At 54.2% G+C, this 18,146-nt stretch overlaps 1 protein-coding gene across 1 annotated transcript in view; it reads right to left on the bottom strand.

Moving 5' to 3' along the window:
- SCTR (secretin receptor) overlaps positions 1-18,146 on the bottom strand; it is a 65,580-nt gene that overhangs the window by 25,086 nt on the left and 22,348 nt on the right. The window contains exons 3-4 of the mRNA XM_007104195.2: positions 10,114-10,221; positions 6,178-6,281 (exon numbers count right to left, since the gene is read on the bottom strand). Coding sequence (XP_007104257.1) covers positions 6,178-6,281; positions 10,114-10,221 — 212 coding nt within the window. The remainder of the gene's footprint in view (positions 1-6,177; positions 6,282-10,113; positions 10,222-18,146) is intronic.

Raw genomic sequence — 18,146 nt, 5'->3', positions numbered from 1 at the left:
GGCTGAACCTGCCCTTTTCTGCCACAGAGTGTACCTGCTCCAGGCTGCCGAAACCCCTTCAACTCTGACCGCTATTCTGTTCATACCCCAAGGACACACATTCATAGACTCACGACATCTTGGCTTGGGAAAAGACCTTGGGGATCATCCGATACCAGTTCAAACTTCTATCCCATACACAGGGCCCCTGACCATCACCCTGAATTCAAGCCTTCGCTTGAATACCTCCAGGGATGAGGAGCTCACTGCTTTTTGAAGAAGTCACTGGGTATACAACAGTGCAAAGTATTAGATAATTTTTTCTCAAGTGAATCTAAAATCTATTACCTTTAAATTGTACCTATAGGTCCCTTTTCTTCTTCTGGAGTCACTGAAAATAAATTGAATTTGTCTCGTACCTAGAGCCCATAATTATTTTAAAAATAAAATTTTCATTGTAGAATAGCTTTAGACTTATAGAAGAGTGACAAAGATTCTACACAGAGGCCTGTCCTTTCTGAATACAATTCTTCTGACCATCTGTCCCCCACTTATCGTCTGGGCATTAAATATTCCCTGTGTCTTTAATCTCTTTCCATAACCCTTCACCATTTTTCTCAACTAATATGCTCCAGTTTGTGAATGTCCTTCTTAAACAAGACACCCAGAACCAGATAGCTGAAAAGCTCCAGATGCATTCTCTGACCAGGAAGAAACAGAGTGGGACCATCACTTCCCCTGATCTATACACTGCACTCTTATTAATGCAGCCAAGCAGTCATTTACTTGTTCAGCAGCCACCTCACACTACTGGCTCATCTTTGATTCAAGAAGATCTCAATGGAATGGAATAATGTGACATATAGAAATAAATTTGAAGACCTGTATTTTTAAGGCTCAAAAAAAAAAACCAAATTGTACAATAGTCCTTTTTTTTTTAAACATCTTTATTGGAGTATAATTGCTTTACAATGGTGTGTTAGTTTCTGCTTTATAATAAAGTGAATCAGCTATACATATACATATGTCCCCATATCTCTTCCCTCTTGCGTCTCCCTCCCACCCTCCCTATCCCACCCCTCTAGGTGGTCACAGAGCACCGAGCTGATCTCCCTGGGGTATGCGGCTGCTTCCCACTAGCTATCTATTTTACGTTAGTGGTCACAGAGCACCGAGCTGATCTCCCTGGGCTATGCGGCTGCTTCCCACTAGCTATCTATTTTACGTTAAAAAGAATCAAGGAAATAAAAAGTAAAGCAATAATGCCATACCTTTTTTTTTTTACCAACCAAATTAACAAATATTTAAAAGTACTAATATTCTATGTAGGTGAGGGTATAGTGGGAGTGAAAATTGGTTCAGTCTCTCTGGAAAGTAGCATGTATCAAGAACCTCTGAAACATGCATTCCTTCTGACTGCCCCTCTACCTCTAGGAATTAATTCTAAGAATTACCAGAAATATAAAAGCATATTTATATACAAAGATGTTTATCACAGAACCATTTTTGATGAAAAACACGCAAATGTCCAACAACAGAAGAATAGTTAACTAAATTCTTTTAAATCCAAAGGTTAGACTACATTAAAAAATGGTGCTTACCAAGAGATTTAAAAGATCTCAGGACATAATGTAATGTTAACTGAAAAGACAGAATACAAATTTTACATGTACAGTGTGATTTCTGCTTTATGTAAAAATAAGTGTTAGGTTGAATTGCATGAAACTGCCCTTTTCTGTACATCGAAAAAGACTGCATCTTGGCCATCTCACGTGGTTCCATCTCATACACACACAGAAATAAGACGGTGAGGAGGTGTGTTCCACATTATTAGTGGTTAACTTTGGAGTACAAACTTATGGATAGAGTCGTTATTTTCATTTGTATTTTTTTCTGTACTTTTCATTTTTCTTCAGTGGGTAAGAACTATCTTATAACCGGAAGAAAAGGGTAATAAAAAACAAAGAACCACAGGCACAAGAATACTATTGGGGAAACCTGACAGCTGTTCATATGAAAATGACCTTGAGGTTTGAGTGGCCCAAGCTCCATGGCATTAAAGAAGTGTATGCAGAGAGAACATGCACAGGATTCAGAGTCAAGAGACAAGGGTTCCAAACCCAGAAATGCTACTACTCACCAGCTGTGTGACCCTGGGCAAATTACTTAACTTCTCTGAGCCTCAGATTCCTCATCTGCAAAATGGGGATAATATCTACCGTGCAGGCTTTTTGGAAGAACAAACAGGGTATCAGGTAGAGTATCTAGACAGTGCCTGGCACTTGGAAGACACTCAGCACATGTTGATTCTTCCCCATCTCCACCCTCTACCCCCCCAACCACCGTTCAGTCTGAGTCAGCAGTCTGACACTGCCGGTGTGAGGTATGGGTATGAGGTAGCTGCTAGGACAATCAGGTCTCTTCTCAGTTACATTAATGGAGTGCTGTGAAGCAGGCCACGTGGGAATGTCTGGAGTGTTTGGTCCAGTTCTGGGTATGTTATTTTAAAAGGAGTATTAGTAAAGTGGAGCATTTCCGGAGGAAGGCGACTGTCATCTGAACTGGCTACGCTGCACCCTAAAGGAAACAAACAAGCTTAGGGAAGCCGAGTACTAAAACGCCTGAGACTTGATTGTGAGCCCAGGGGCAGGGGAGTAACCACAGAGTCAACTGGACTCAAGACGGACCGAAAGTTTCCTGACGGTAGAGGGAACCTCTGACGGGCCGTTTGCCGTGTGACCCTGCACTTCTGCACTGAGGTGACTGCAATTCCAGAAGCCAGAGGCCACCTCTCAGCAACAAGCGGGGAGCCACAACGGCAGTAGGTTGCATTGGATGAATGGTTCCTAGACATGGGGACGTCAAAGAACAGTGAAATGTCAAAAAATCGGAGGACCAATGTGTCAGCCTAGGATCTCGTCACGTGTGGGATGTGCCCCACAGCTGATGGTGTCGTCCTCTCCCCGGGGACGCCTGGGTCTGCAGCCCCGGGTCAGGAGCCCATCGGGTTAGCCTGTGGCAGAGTGAGGAGGCATGGGGTGACAAGCGTGCAGGGTCCAGGCTGAGCATCCCGTGCTGTCCTGTGGCTGGGTTCTTGTCTGCCGGGGCACCCTCAGGACGCCCCGGCCAGCTCTGCCTTTGTCTGTAAGATCTGACCCCAAAAGAGCCCTATTCCCAGGAAGCCGGATGTGACCTCAGTGCCCCAGGCCTCAACCTCTGCAGCTGTGTACCCCCTGCCCCCCAGAGGGCTGCTGCCTGTCCTGGATCAAGCTGCCCATCTCTCTGCTGTGTGTCTCGACTAGACCCCCTCCTTCTCTATCCTCTACATCAGGAGACAGCAGACGTTTTCCATACAGGGACAGACAGGAAACATTTTAGGCTTTGGGTACTATTTGGTCTCTTTTGCAACTATTCAACTCTGCCCTTACAGTGCAAATGGGTGTGGCTGTGTGTCAATAAATCTTTATTTGCAAAAGCAGATGGTGGGCTGGATTTGGCCCAAGGGCCCTAGTTTGCTAACCTCTGCTCTGGGTAAGCAAACTCCATTTTTTTTACCCAAGTGGCAGCTTTGCCTGGTCTTTCTGCTAATCTGAGTCCACTGTTGGCAACTGGTGTGTGCCAAGTCAGGACACTGCAAAAAGACAACCAACAAATACATACTTTCACCATCATTTGATTAAAAGAGAAAAAGACATTTCAACACTAAGAAAGGATGATTCAATTCTCAGAATAAAAGAAAAAGTTTGTGGGAATTCCCTGGCAGGCCAGTGTTTAGGACTCCACGCTTTCACTGCCAAGGGCCTAGGTTCAATCCCTGGTCAGGGATCTAAGATCCCACAAGCCCTGGATTTCCCTGGTGGTGCAGTGGTTAAGAACCTGCCTGCCAATGCAGGGGACACGGGTTCGAGCCCTGGCCCGGGAAGATCCCACATGCCGTGGAGCAGCTAAGCCTGTGCGCCACAACTACTGAGCCTGCACTCTAGAGGCCGTGAGCCACAACTACTGAGCCCACGTGCCAAAACTACTGAAGTCAGAGCGCCTAGCGCCCGTGCTCTGCAACAAGAGAAGCCACCGCAATGAGAAGACCGCTTACTGCAACGAAGAGTAGCCCCCACTCGCTGCAACTAGAGAAAGCCCACGTGCAGCAGCAAAGACACAACACAGCCAAAAATAAAATAAAAATTAAAAAAAAAAAAAGACAAAGTCTGTGCTTGTCTGTGGACTGGCATTTAAGGACCAGGAATCACAGTGAATCACATGGTCTGGAAACCCTTCCACCAGTCTGAGGGATTTTTTTTTTTTATGTGAGCTGAAGCCATGGTAGGTCTTCTTTTTACTATTTTAGACAACTAATTTTCTGAGTTAAGTCCAGAACTTTGCATTCATCTTTGTTTTAATTTATTTTATTTATTTATTTTTGGCCGTGTTGGGTCTTCATTGCTGCGCACGGGCTATTCTTGGTTGTGATGCGTGGACTTCTCACTGCGGTGGCTTCTCTTGTTGTGGAGCACGGGCTGTAGGTGTACAGGCTTCAGTGGTTGTGGCACGTGGGCTCCGTAGTTGTGGCTCGCGGCCTCTAGAGCACAGGCTCAGTAGCTGTGGCGAAGGGCTTAGTTGCTCCGCGGCATGTGGGATCCTCCCGGACCAGGGCCCAAACCCGCGTCCCCTGCATCGGCAGGCGGACGCTTAACCATTGCGCCACCAGGGAAGCCCGCATTTATCTTTGTTAAATCTCTGCTCCTTCTTCTGGCATTTTACAGTTTCAACCCGGCCGTGAATAACATGGTTAAGGCCCTGGGCTCCGTTCTCACCCAGCTGATTAGTCTAAGCCAACAGTTCTTATATGTGGTTTTCATAGACATAACTCACAAAACCAAAAGCTCTTTAGGGTCCTCAATAACTCCCAAGGGTGTAAAAGGATCCCGAGGCCAAAAAGTTTGAGAACTGCTGGTTCAAGCCAAGTACGTGTCCCAACCCTCTGCCAGGGATGGTCTGGAGGTGGACAGGCTCAAGTCACGTTGGGCCAGCGAGATGTGAGGATAGGCTTGCTGGCGGCTTGGGTAAGAAACTTTCTTGCTGTTAGCAAGAAAAGTAAGGCTGTCCCTCCTGGACAGGCAGGCCTGGGGAATCTGCGGCTACAGTCACCAATGGCGGGCATCTGACAACAGGAAGAGAGCCAGCCCTGGGATAGCCCCCCAGGCTAGCAGGAGGAGAGGTAGAAAGAACCTGGTCCTGGGTGGCTTTGGGGCACTGCTCATGAAAGGGCCCTCATGCCCATTCTCCACATCCCTGGCTACGTGAGCCACATTAGCTTACGAAGCCAGTTGGAAATTTCTGTCACTTTCGAACCTCCGTCCTGCCACCCATTATACAAATGATCCCTCTTAATCTTATGGACTTTACAAACGTGATACACATAAGCCTCCTGTCTTCATATAGGTCAGTGACAGAAATGGTAATCTACAGAGGTCAGAGCCCATCCACTGGCCCTCCAAGACCACAGGTATCCTTATTAAATTACTCCCATTGGATCTGAAGACCACATGTGTCTTCCCTAACTGGATGATAAGACCTGGGAGAGAAGAAACTCCATCCTCCACGTCAGGGCCCACTCAATCTCCTTTGGGAAGGGCTCTGAACCAGACGGCCCCTTCAGGGAGCCCACTGCACCAGCGTCCTGTCTCAAGCCAGGCCTGCCCACCGCCGGGCTCTCCTGCCTCTGGAGCCCGAGGCTCCTCTGCGAAGGGACATTTGTGAGCAGGCACTGCGGCCAGGCACCCTTGCCTTCACTTCCACAGGTTCACGAGCCTGTGAGGTCAGGACTATTACTAACCCCGTTTCCCTGATGAAGAAACTGAGGCACAGAGAAGTTACATCCTCCCCACCCCCAAAGGTCACAGGCAGGTTCAGACTCACCACCGGGCCCCAAGTATTTAGCCCCAGTCTCTGCTCTTTGGGTTTCACGCCTGCCCGACCCCAACAACCCGATGGCACATGGCAGCTCTCACTGTGCCATGCTCAGGACCATCACCTCTGGGCTGGTGGGCCAGGGCGGGGAAGTGGGCCCACCCAGCCCAGGGGAGAGAGGAGGGTGTGGGGCTGAGAGGGGCAGCCGGGGTCCCCAACCTCGCCCTGAGCCAGCTTCACTCTCTCCTCCCCAGCCACCTCTGCCCCGCAGGGAGGTGTTGGCAGGCTTACCCTCTTCTCGTTGGAGGAGTCGTTCACGTGGACCCCACAGGCCAGGTCAGGCCTGGGGAAGGTCTCTGACCAGCCGCCCTGCGTGCAGTTCCGAAATATGGAACCTGTGGAGGCCAAGCAGCCTGCAGTGAGCAGTGCGGACCGGACTCGAGGCGGGCTCTCCGGGTGTCCTCGCCGCGTCTCAGGGGCAGCTGGAGCTTCCTTCCGTCACCCTGTCCCTTCCTCTGAACCACACAGGCAGCTGCAATTGGCCCAGCTGGACCTGGGAGCCTTAGTAAGAGTGAGTCAGGAAAAGCAGTGGGAAAGGCGTGCAGGCAGATGGCCTAGAACGGAGGCGCGAGCGTGGGACAGACCCGCGGCTCCCCGACACGTCGACCTGCAAAGCTGGCCGGCCCTGCACCGACACCCCTCCGGCCCCCGCCTCACGGCCACTGTGCCAGGCACCGAGCTCCACAGTGAGGGAGACGGCTGACACATGCCCCAGGCCCAGGCCCAGCAGAACTTCCAGCGTCACCACTCGATTCCCTGGGTGCCCCCGGAGAACCTTCAAGCTGGGAGGCACTGTAGTGTCTCCTACGAGGAGAGAGGCTGGATGCAGTGCTTAAGAAGAGCAGGTTACACACCTTGAATCAAACAATGTCGATCTCACACTAACGGCTGTTTATTTACTCAACTATAAATGTTCGTGCTCTATTGTAACAATGCACGGTCACTGCTACGTGCTGGGCACTGTTCTAAGCGTGTGATGAATGTTAACTCATTTAATCCTAACAAGACGAGGAGGCCAGCACTGTTACTTTTACAGTAAAATGTACTGTAACATGTAAATACTACACCCATTTTCCCCCATTTCCTCAGTTGGGGAAACTGAGGCACACCGTGGTTAAATAACTTGCTCAAGATCACACCACAGTAAATGGGGGACCTGGGATTTGAACCCCGGGACTCAGGCCTATACTCGTAGCCGCAGGCTTTGTCCTAACGCCCTTTCTTACTCCTGGTCTCCCTGCTCCCGGGCCCTGCAGCCATCTAATGGGTGGGTCCCCCAGAGAATCTGCTTGGCTGGTGAGGACCCAGCTCCGCCCATGGTGGACCTTCCTCAGGCTCCTGGTCCTACTCCTGCACTAAGAAGCTCTACTTTACATCTAACTTCACACCCTGCTCCCCAGCTTCTGCAAACCAGCAGAGCTAGCCCTCCAGGCAGCCACCCCTGAGGATGGAATGATTAGCTCTTTAACCACGACACCAGGCCACATCTCTGCGTTTCTCTGCGTTACAAATCACAAGGTAGCCGCAGCCCTCCCTCCCTGTCCCGGGGCTCACCGCCCCACCCCTCCAGCACAAGGCTGTAGCCTGCGCCCCACTTCCCGAAAGCTCCCCAGGGCCTGCCCAGAGCGCTTGCTCATCAAACATTTGCAGGCTGGCCGGCTGGCTAGAAAAGCAGAGGAGGGGTGATGAAGAGCCTGCTTCAAGCATTTCTACAAGAGGAGAGGGAAGAGGTTGCCCACGAGGAGCTCTCAGAACAGGAGCCCGGAGACTGGGGGAGAGGAGCTGCCGGCCAAGAAGGAAGTCTGGGAAAGCAGGGGAGCCGCCCTGCTGGCACTGACGGCCCAGCTGCACCCTCGTCTCCAGGCTGCCGAGGAGGGCCGAGTTCCGCTCCCCGGGTCTGGCTGCTGTGGAGGCCGCAGGGGTGCAGGGAGCTGACCCTGTACACAGGAGCCGCGCTGCTCCTTTCGCTCTAATCAGTGCCCTGTCCAGGGCCCCCAGCCACCCCAGCTGGGCCTGCTGCGTTCCTCTCTGACAGGCCCCAGGGTGTGGGCCACTGGCTCCCAGGGTTCCACTGAGCTGGAGAAACGTGGTGGGCATCTCTAGGACCAGCTGCTAGGCTAACATACTGATTCTGACCTCATGCTCACAGCGCCCCACTGAGGGAGGTGTTGCTGACCTACCTCACAGACGAGAAAACCAAGGCCCAGAACTGGGCAACAGTGCGCAGCCAGGATGCGGCCCGTCACTGTATGGCCCTGCTGCCTGGCCCTCTCCCTGAGGTCCCAGGGGCAGCTCTAGCAGGAGACCGTGGCCTTTGGGCTCTAGGCGTGCCAGGTCTACGATGGCTCGCGAGACCTGGAGCACTGGTTTAGAACCAGCCAGATCTGAGTTCAAAACCCAGCACTGGCTCTTTGTTGCTGTGTACCCTTAGATGCATCACTTCTCTGTGCCAAATGGGAATAATCACCCACACTGCAGGACGCGACAGGAAACACGACCGCACACGGACGTCACTCAGGCTGGTGCCAGACAGAGTGGGAGCCACAGGGCTACTTCCCTTCTGCTCTTGGCCTTTCTAAAATGGACCGGGGTGGGGGGCTTGGAGTCTTGGAATTTAGGAGATGGGTGGAAGGTTTCTGTAATTAAATCAAACAAGCTAGGCTGTCAGAGAGGAAAGAATGGTGGTCAAAGGTACACTGGTTGGATGAGAAGGCTGGATTAAAAGAACACACACGGCCTAGAATCCAGAAGCGGTTATCAGACAGAGTGTCGCTGGAGGCTGGGCTGCCTGTCTGAGGGCCTCTCTTCACAGACCCCACAGGATTCCCAAGATGATGCTGCATGTGATCCAGGCCAGGTGCCCAGAGCAGTGAACAAGGCAGTGCCCTCTGCTGACAGGGCTCTTAGTAGAACTGCAGAGGAGACAGGGGTGGGCTCCCTCTGGAGCCCCTTGCTCCCATCCACTTCCCCTGGGATAATTCCTCATAGGTAAGGGATTTTGCCCCAAGTTCAGGTCAGTGAACACTTCAAGGGCCCCCAAAACTACAGTCAGCATTTCTGTTCACACATATATGTATGTGTGTACAGTCTGGGGAAGAGCCAGGCCAAAGCTTTTATCTGATTCTCAAAAGCCCCCAGGACCCTAGTCAGGTTAGGAATCTCTGCTGCTATAAGGCTCCCATCCCCACCAAGGTAGAAGGGAAAAAAAGCCAAGGCCTGACCCCACTCGGGAAGTGAGCTTATTAATAAGGAACTCTGGAAGACCAGCGCCCTTTTAAGCATCAAAGGAATGCATCCTAGATGGAACATTCTAGGCCCTGGCACAGACAGACAAGTATCTGGAGGCAGAGTCCAGCCTGCAGTTTCCCCAGTCACACAGACACTCATTCCGTCTGGGCCCACGTAGCCCTGGAACCCTTGGGACACCACCGAGAAGCCTTCCTCCGGACCCCGGACCCGAGGTGGCTCCATGGGGAGGGAAGGGGTGGCAGGAGGATGGTTCTCCGTAACTGAGGCCGGGCTGTCCCGACCTACGCTCCTGGGCTAGCCGATGCCCTGCACCTGCTGCTGGGCGTGAGCACTCGGGACCCAGGCCGAGATGATCCCCCCACCCAGCCCCGGACGCGGGGCAGCGCAGCCAAGGGGCAGCGCCTCCGTGCCGACGGGCAGGTGGCGGGTCCTGCAGCCCCACAGCGACACCGTGTGGCAGAGAGGAGAAACGGCAGTCCCCGCCTCTCCACCTCCCCCTGTGAACCTGAGGCCTGGCAGAGAGGGCACAGAGGAAGCAAGTGTCCTGGAAGGCCAGCCTGGGCCCGGTGTGACCCCGACACGAGGGCTGGAGCAAGGGCCCCGGGGGCTAAGGGGGCAGACACGTGGAAGGGAGGGGGGAGCCCCTTGAAGAGGGCACCGGGCAGGGAGAAGCCAGCCTGGCCTCCTTCGCCACTTCCCCAGTATGTGGCCCCCGGCCCCCTTGCTCGGCACCCTGACAACTGAGGCCACACCACACCTCCCCAGTCAAGGCTTCCAATCCCCAGCAAGGACCACCCCCATCCTTCCACTCACTCCTTGTCCCCAGAGAAGTCTCCTCGGCCTCAGGCCGCCAGGCCCAGGCCCACCCCGAGGGCCGCCCCACAGCCTCCCAGCTGGGCCCCTGGACTGAGCGGTTACCGTTTCTGCCCACGAGCATCCAGAGGAACCGCGGGCAGGCCACTTCTACCGTCTGTCCCAGCGCAGAGGAGGGCCAGCAGCTCGTGTTGTCCCACAGCCCCTGGCAGCCTGCCGAGGAGAGAAGCAGCGTCAGACGGGTCGCAGCGTGGACGCAGGGCCTCCCCAGCACCGTGGCACCAGCACCAGCGCCCGCGCCTGGGCGTCCCCACTAGGTGCGCTCCCGGGACTGGGAACCACGGCGTCTACTGGGCCCTGTCACCTTTGGGGCAGTGGCCTCGGCATCTACATGGTGAGTGCTGGGTGCTGAGGACACACAGGGACACGCTGTCTCACAGAAGCCTCTCAAGGGCAGGGCTGGGCTCCTCCGGAGAAGACGATGGAGCGTCTCCTGGGCTCTGCTCGCACCCACTGACTCCATGGCAGTGAGCCTGCACCCTGGCTGCACAGTGCAACCACCGGGGAGCTTTAAAAACATGCCTAACCAGGCCCTACATCCAGGGAGCCTGATCTCATTGGTCCTCCGTGGCGCTCAGGCATGATGCGGTGTTAAAGCTTTCTGGGTCATTCTACCGTGATGGCAGGGTTGAGAACTTTGTCCCATGATTCTCAGACTTCAGCTTGTATCAGAATTATCCAGAATGCTTGTTAAAACACAGATGGCTGGGACCCCACCCCCAAAGTCTCGGTGGAGCCTGAGAATTTGCATTTTTAACAAGTTCCCAGGGGAGGCTGGTGTTACTGGTCTGGGGCCACACTTTGAGAACCGCTGCCTTGGCTATGGAAGCAGCACTGCATTTGTGGTAGGAACGTCACTGAGGATGCTGCTTTCACCGCACTGGGTTCCCTTGATGAGGCCCCCGCCCCACCCCCAAAGGAGAACATGGTCTCAAGGCAACGTGAAGCTGGACTTAAGGTGAACAACTAGTATACATCTGTCCTTATAGACACTGAATTTGAGGCTGTTTCCTTTTTGCTTTGTTTGGCTGCTAGGAAGCTCAGAGCCAGATCTGTGGCCCACTTCTGGTAACCGAAAGGCTTTGAAATGAAAAGATTATCAGGTGTCTTCAAGGCAAAACTAGGCGTTGTCTAATCACAGCCTTCCGGGTTACCTGATTCTGTGGATCTCTGGCCTTTTACGTCCTTGAGCTATTTTGCAACTCTATAAATTGTAGACAACTGATGTCCTGTCCAAAGGCATTTGAATCCACATTTCTATCTCTTCCTTTGCATTTGCATGACTATCAGTTATCTACAATTTATACAGAATTGTTTTCAGCCAGTTTTGCATCTATTTGTAAATTCATTTTACCATTCTGCCTTATACGTACAGTACTTTGTTTTTGTTTGTTTGTTTGTTTTTTGCGGTATGCGGGCCTCTCACTGTTGTGGCCTCTCCCGTTGCGGAGCACAGCCTCCGGGCGCGCAGGCTCAGCGGCCACGGCTCACGGGCCCAGCCGCTCTGCGGCATGTGGGATCTTCCTGGCATGAACCCGTGTCCCCTGCATCGGCAGGCGGACTCTCAACCACTGCGCCACCAGGGAAGCCCACATACCGTACTTTGAATTCTCCTGTGAACCAGTGGTAATATCTTACTGGTTCTCTCATTACTTGAGAGATGTCTGGCAGGTATTCATTTTGCATTTGCCCGTGAGTTATGATTATACTCTGTTAAAAATGATCATTTAGGGCTTCCCTGGTGGCGCAGTGGTTGAGAGTCCGCCTGCCGATGCAGGGGACACAGGTTCGTGCCCCGGTCTGGGAAGATCCCATATGCCACAGAGCGGCTGGGCCCGTGAGCCATGGCCGCTGGGCCTGCACGTCTGGAGCCTGTGCTCCGCAACGGGAGAGGCCACAACAGTGAGAGGCCCGCGTACCACAAAAAAAAAAGAAAAAAAAAAATGATCATTTAACATAACCACCCACCAATTCTCCCAAAGTTGATCCCGGGGGAAGAAAGCCAGGGAAATTGCTCCTGTGACAGGCTTCTGGGGGCCCATGCCACCTGGGAGGGCATCACCTGGGGAGGTCTGGAGCAGACCGGAAATAGAGCTGAGGTGACACCCATGAGGTCAGCAGTCACCCCACATCTGGTTTGGGGAGCACAGAGTAGACCACACTAACCCGGAGCCCCAACCTTCAGAGAGAACCCAGACTCGAGGCCCACAGACCTGGGTTCCAATCTGCCTCACCACACACTCACTGCCCGAGCCCAGTTCCTCAGCTCTTTTGGGGGAAACAGATGCCTTCCTTCTGAGGTTGTGCAGCAGAGGAGACCAACCTCATGTGGAAAGACCAGCACTCAGTGGGTGCAGGGGAATTACAGCTCCCTCCTGCCATCCTGCCCAGTCCTCTTCCTCCCCAGGCCCTTTCTTGTTTCATCCTGCCATGGCGAGGGCAGGCCAGGCTGGGTCCTCTGAATTGCAGGGCAATTTTTAGCTCCAGGGACTGGCGGATGCGTGTGGTTTGAAGGGGGCCCTTGGATTACCCAGATGGCTTATTCCCAGCTTTTATAAAGAGCAAGAGTCTCTTTCCAGACATGAATAAAAACCAGGCTCAAAGCATCAATATCCTCCTCGACACCCTCGTCCACTCCATGTAAAGTCCCCTGGTGATCTGTCCCACTTCAGAGGCTCTGATCCTGCAGTGGACGTCAGAATCACCTGGGAGATTCTACTTCAATCATCCTGAGCCCCAGGAATCTGCATGTGAAGACCTCCCTACAGGCGCTGCTCTATGTGTCATCAGGCTTTGCTTTGAGAATCTTCACACTGCACCTCCCCACAGCGAAGGCCCCTGTTTCCGGGCTCAGACCAGCCCTGGGCTCCCAGGAGCATGTCCAAGATGAGAGTGAGAGGCCAGGGAGGTCACAGTGAGGTCACCTCCTGGTGCCTGGGTACAGAGGGCTCCCCCCACCCCGGGCAGACAGTCCGGAGAGCAGGAACCTGTCTGATTCCTTACTGCTGGACGCCTGTGCCCGCAAGGGCTGGGCAAGACACAGGCGTCCACAAGCGTCTAAGGAGTGGATGAACGGCCCAGCCTCTGGCCCCTTCCCTTCCCCATCACCCATCCCTTGTAAACGGGCTTTCGCTGTGATGCCCACTTGACTTCTGAGCCCCACGCTAAGGTCCTGGCCTTCCGGTTCTCTGCCACCTGCTCTGCTTTGGTCCCAGCAGGAGTCACTCTGTGTTTCACACACAGCACCTCACTGAACGCACAGCAGTGCTGCCAGGCGCCCGGCTCTGTCCTCGGTTTACAAACGAAGTGGCAGAGCAGGGAGAGGCAGGTTCCTGGAGTCACACAGCCAGGAATGGATGGGCTGGGAGGTGACCGTCCAGCCAGGCTCCGCCCACCTGCCTGTCTCCAGGGCATCAGCCCCAGCTTCCTGGAGGAGGGTGTCTGGGGGGCTCTGGAGGTGGAGAGCCCCGGGAGGGACAGGGAGGCTGTGGCCCTGGGCAAGGGAGGGGAGGGCAATGGAGGAGAGCCGCCATGGGCACACAGGGCGGGGCCTGGATGGGGCTCCCACAAGGACAGTGAAGGCATCCAGGAGTCCAAGGACCAGGTGTCTGTGTCCTTCGAGGAATGTGGGACTTGAGACCCCCTTGGATATTCCCGAGGCTTCATCCCAGCGCTCGCAGAGCACCCTGAACGAGGGCGGGCTGGACCTTCTCTCTTCTTGAAACTCCCCAGGGCACCCAGGCAGGGTTCTGCCACTTCTGGGCACCGGTCCTCCAGATTTCCACCATGGACGTGGCTCACCTGGCCTCCGGATGCCCTTGGGACAGTGACACAGTCCTGAGGGCCCTGGACAGACCAGCACAGTTTGCCTCCACTCTTGAGTTCTCCCACACCTGGAGGCTGGAGAGTGAGGGGACCCCATGGCCTCGCTGCTTCTGAAGAAGTCCCACCAGCTCAGGCACACCTCCTGGGAGCAGACGGGGCATTTCCCCACTGTGGAAACACATGGGAGCCTCTTCGCTCACTTTGGGAGAAGTGGCTTCAGGGCTGAGGCTGGCCAGGTAAGCCAGGGCACTGGTCCATGGCCCCAGTCCACGAGGCCAGACGACCCATGTCCGGCTGGCCAGACAGATGGGAAGGGGGCCAGGGTGTCTGGCGGGCTTCCTGAGCTGGGGCATGTCAGGCCGGGCCCGCAGGGACACTGGCCTGTGCTGGCAGAAGGCCAGGCAGGAGCGGCCGCTGGGGGCTGGGAGGGAAGCAGCGTCCCCCTACAGCTGGTTCACACCCATGCCCTTCCTATCGGCCAGGTAGGGAGAAGAGGCTGGGAAGGGGCCGTCCAGCCCTGTGCTGGACACACGGCAGGCGCTGTGCGCCACAGGGGTCGAGTAGGGTTGCTGTCCCACGGAGAGACGAGGAACCCAGGCCCCAGGAGGCAAAGTGACATGCAGGGTGACAGCAAGACTGGTAGAGCTGAGATCCCACGGCCAGGCTGACCTCTGGCGGTAGGAGGCCTGGATGCTGACGCCACACGGCATCTCTCACGTCCCGAGCCCTGTGACATGGCCACACTCTCCCAGCCTTGGCCTCGCTGTCTGGGCAGGGCAGGGCAGGTGCTGGCACAGACCCAGGGGACCAGCGTGTGAGGAGCGCATGGTGGCGGTGTGCCCCTTTAGCTGGTACATGGTTGAACCCTTTTAACAGTTGTGCATTTTTAAAAAGAGAATTTAATATGCATTAAAAGGTTATAGAACGGGCTTCCCTGGTGGCGCAGTGGTTGCGCGTCCGCCTGCCGATGCAGGGGAACCGGGTTCGCGCCCCGGTCTGGGAGGATCCCGCGTGCCGCGGAGCGGCTGGGCCCGTGGGCCATGGCCGCTGGGCCTGCGCGTCCGGAGCCTGTGCTCCGCAGCGGGAGGGGCCGCGGCAGTGAGAGGCCCGCGTACCGGAAAAAAAAAAAAAAAAAAAAAAGGTTATAGAACAAGCACATCACAGCTGTGACTTTGAGGGTTACTACTGTTTAGGATGAGGCTAAGTTAAAAAAAAAAGTCAGTTGGAAAAAAGGGAACCCTCACGCACTGTTGGTGGGAATGTAAGTTGGCGCAGCCACTGTGGAAAATGGTATGGAGCTTCCTCAAAAAATTAAACTACAGCCGCCATATGACCCAGCAATGCCACCCCTGGACACACACCCAAAGGAAATGAAGTCACTATCTCAGGAGTGATCTGCACCCCACACGCACTGCAGCGTTATCTGCCACAGCCAAAGTATGGAGACAGCCTAGGTGTCCATCAAAGGCTGAACGGGTAAGGAAAAGTACAGTGAAATATTATTCAGTGAAATATTATTCAGCCTACTGGGATTCCTGGCGGCCCAGTGGCTAGGACTCTGCACTGCAGGGGGCCTAGGTTCGATCCCTGGTCAGGGAACTAAGATCCTGTGTGCCACGCCACACAGCCAAAAGCAAACAAATAAAAGGAAATCCTGCCAGGTGTGACAACACGGGCGAAATTAGAGGACGTTTTGCTCAGTGAAGTAAGCCAGACACAGAAACACAAATACTGTTATCATCTCCCTGGTATGTGGAATCCAGAAAAGTCAAACTCACAGAAGCAGAGAATAGAATGGTGGTTACCAGGGGCTGGGGTTGCAGGGAAAGGCGGAGATGTTGGTCGAAGATTCCAGAGCTGCAGTCAGGAATGATGAATAAGCCTAAGAGCTAACGTACAGCGTGCTGAAAAAAAGTCAGCCAATTGATTTAAAGGAAAAAATATTAAGGAAACCACAGTACATAAGGTACTTGGTGCAAGCGGGCTGGAGGGAATATGGGCCGGGGGAGCAGGGGGTCTGTGCGGCCCCCTGGCTGCTTGCAGGAACCCCTTTTCTGCTGCTCCAGGGTGTGAGTGGAGGGCCTCAGACCCCACTCCCCACAGGCTCCTGCTCTGAGTGCGGGGAAGGCTGCACAAGTAGAGCAGGAAAGGGAGGGGGGCGTCCTGGTCTGGCCTCCCCTGGGGCTCTGGCTCAGAAGGGACGAAGCACAGAACTCAGGTCACTGTGGGGGGCTGGGAGTTTTAGACCCAGAGCAGCAAAGCTCAGCGCCTGAGCCGGGGTTGAGGGGCACCCATGAGGTAAGGGATAGGGGAGCTTTGTAAACAGAGCCACTAGAGAGAGCTCAGCGCCTCTGGGAGGGCAGGGCTGGAATGAACGTAAACTGGCTGCTGCAGGGCAAGCAGGGCCCAAGGCATCCCCCCAACCCTCCACCATCTCTGAGGTCACCTGCTGACACTGACTGCCTGGCTGGAGGGGAAGGGATGGAAGGGTGTGCAAGTTTAAGTAGGGAAACAAGAAAAGACACCATGGGACCACAGATGTCATCTGGAGGGGCCAGGGGGGTGCCTGCCTGGTGCCCACGGCACAGCATGGCATCCTCGGTTGAAGAGAAGTGTAATGGAGACGGACTGAGCTTTGGACACGCCACTTACCTCTACGAGCCTCACTTTCCTCATCTATAAAATGGGCATAGTAACGTCCCCCAGGATTTTGGTGGGAATTAATGATTTGTGTTTGCAGTGGATCTTTTTTTTCTCCTGGTTATTTTTTTCCTTTTTTCTGTCCTTCCTCCTCAGATTACTAGTTCACAGTCTCCGAGGAAGGCAGGAAAACTTATGATCTCCCTGACTTGGGTTTACAAAGACCCCTGAGGCAAGGGGGATAAAGAGGAATTCTGGTGTAATCAAAACACTTGGGAGAAAACAGAAAAAGAGCAAGACTTCCCTCAGACTAGGGAGACAAGGGGTGATGTGATGAGCAGGCACACAGAAGGTTCCAGAAAGAGGCATGAGTGCCCTGCTGCCCATTCGCCCCAGATGGCGGGAAAGCCCAGAGGAGAAACGGCTACGGGAGCACCTCCAGATGAGCAGGACCAACAGCCTGTTTCCTGGCTTCATCATGCCCGCTCTGCCTTCAGAGCCCACCCCCAGGGGCAACCTGGGGCGGTCTCCTTGGCTTTGCAGTATTTATGGTATTTAGGCGTTGCCCTGCTTGGGATGTCCGGACCACACACAGAGGTGGTCAGGGTGGGTTAGGAACTGAAGGCCCAGGGTGGCAACGGCGTTTAAAAGCATGGCACAGGAGGGACAGCGACGAGTCTGGGGGTGTTCCTCTTTAAACCAAGAAGCACAAACCGTTCCACAGAACTATCGTGGGAAGTAGTGGGTTGCCCACCACCTAGAGTGTTCAGGCAGAGAGGGTCATGCAGTTAGGAGGCTGCATGGCATGAGACGAAGGACCCTTTGAATGTGAGGCTGAGCGCCACTTCCCTGAGGCGGGCTGGCTCTTTGGCCTCCGGGAGGCTTGCTCAAGGTGGCTTCTGAGCACTGGAGGCTGAGCCTCCTCTCCCCTGACCGTACAAGCTGCACCCGGCCCAAAAAAGTCCTCCTAGTCCTCCCTGGCTGAGACGCTTCCTTTCACGCCGCCTCTCACACTAAATAGACATTAATTGGTATCAAGAGTCTCTCTCTTCCTTTTTTTTCCAATGCCAATCTTTTCTTGGGAGGGTGAGAATATCAGTCCCTCACAGCTCAGTCTGGATTGTAAAATGGACAATCCTCAGGATTTGCAGTCAAAAGATATGGGCTGAGAATCCTGTTTCAGCCTTGGGTGATCCTGTGCCTCTAACGAGCCTCAATTTCCTCATCTGTGAAGTGGGGATGACAATGGTACTCACTGCACAGGTTGTTTTAAGAACTGAAAAAGTATGTCGAAAATGCTACATGGACATAAGTTACTTGTTTCTGAAAAACGAGCCCAGATCAGTAGTGCCAAGGAAAGGGTGAAGAGAGCTGGGCTCCAGGCAGGGGAGGGAGGTCCCAGGTTGCCTGGCTGCCAGTGGCCCTCAGGAGCCAGGAGAAGCCAGAAAAGGACTGGAACGTTTGTTAGAGAAACTGCATTAAAAGCCAGCACGTAGGGGCTTCCCTGGTGGTGCAGCGGTTGAGAGTCCGCCTGCCAATGCAGGGGACACGGGTTCGTGCCCCAGTCTGGGAGGATCCCACATGCCGCGGAGTGGCTGGGCCCGGGAGCCATG

The sequence above is a fragment of the Physeter macrocephalus genome, chromosome 2 (assembly GCF_002837175.3).
Source record: "Physeter macrocephalus isolate SW-GA chromosome 2, ASM283717v5, whole genome shotgun sequence".
In the NCBI taxonomy this organism is placed as follows: Eukaryota; Metazoa; Chordata; class Mammalia; order Artiodactyla; family Physeteridae; genus Physeter; species Physeter macrocephalus.
The sequence above is the reverse complement of the archived record's forward strand: the minus strand, read 5'-3'. Positions and strand labels throughout refer to the sequence as shown.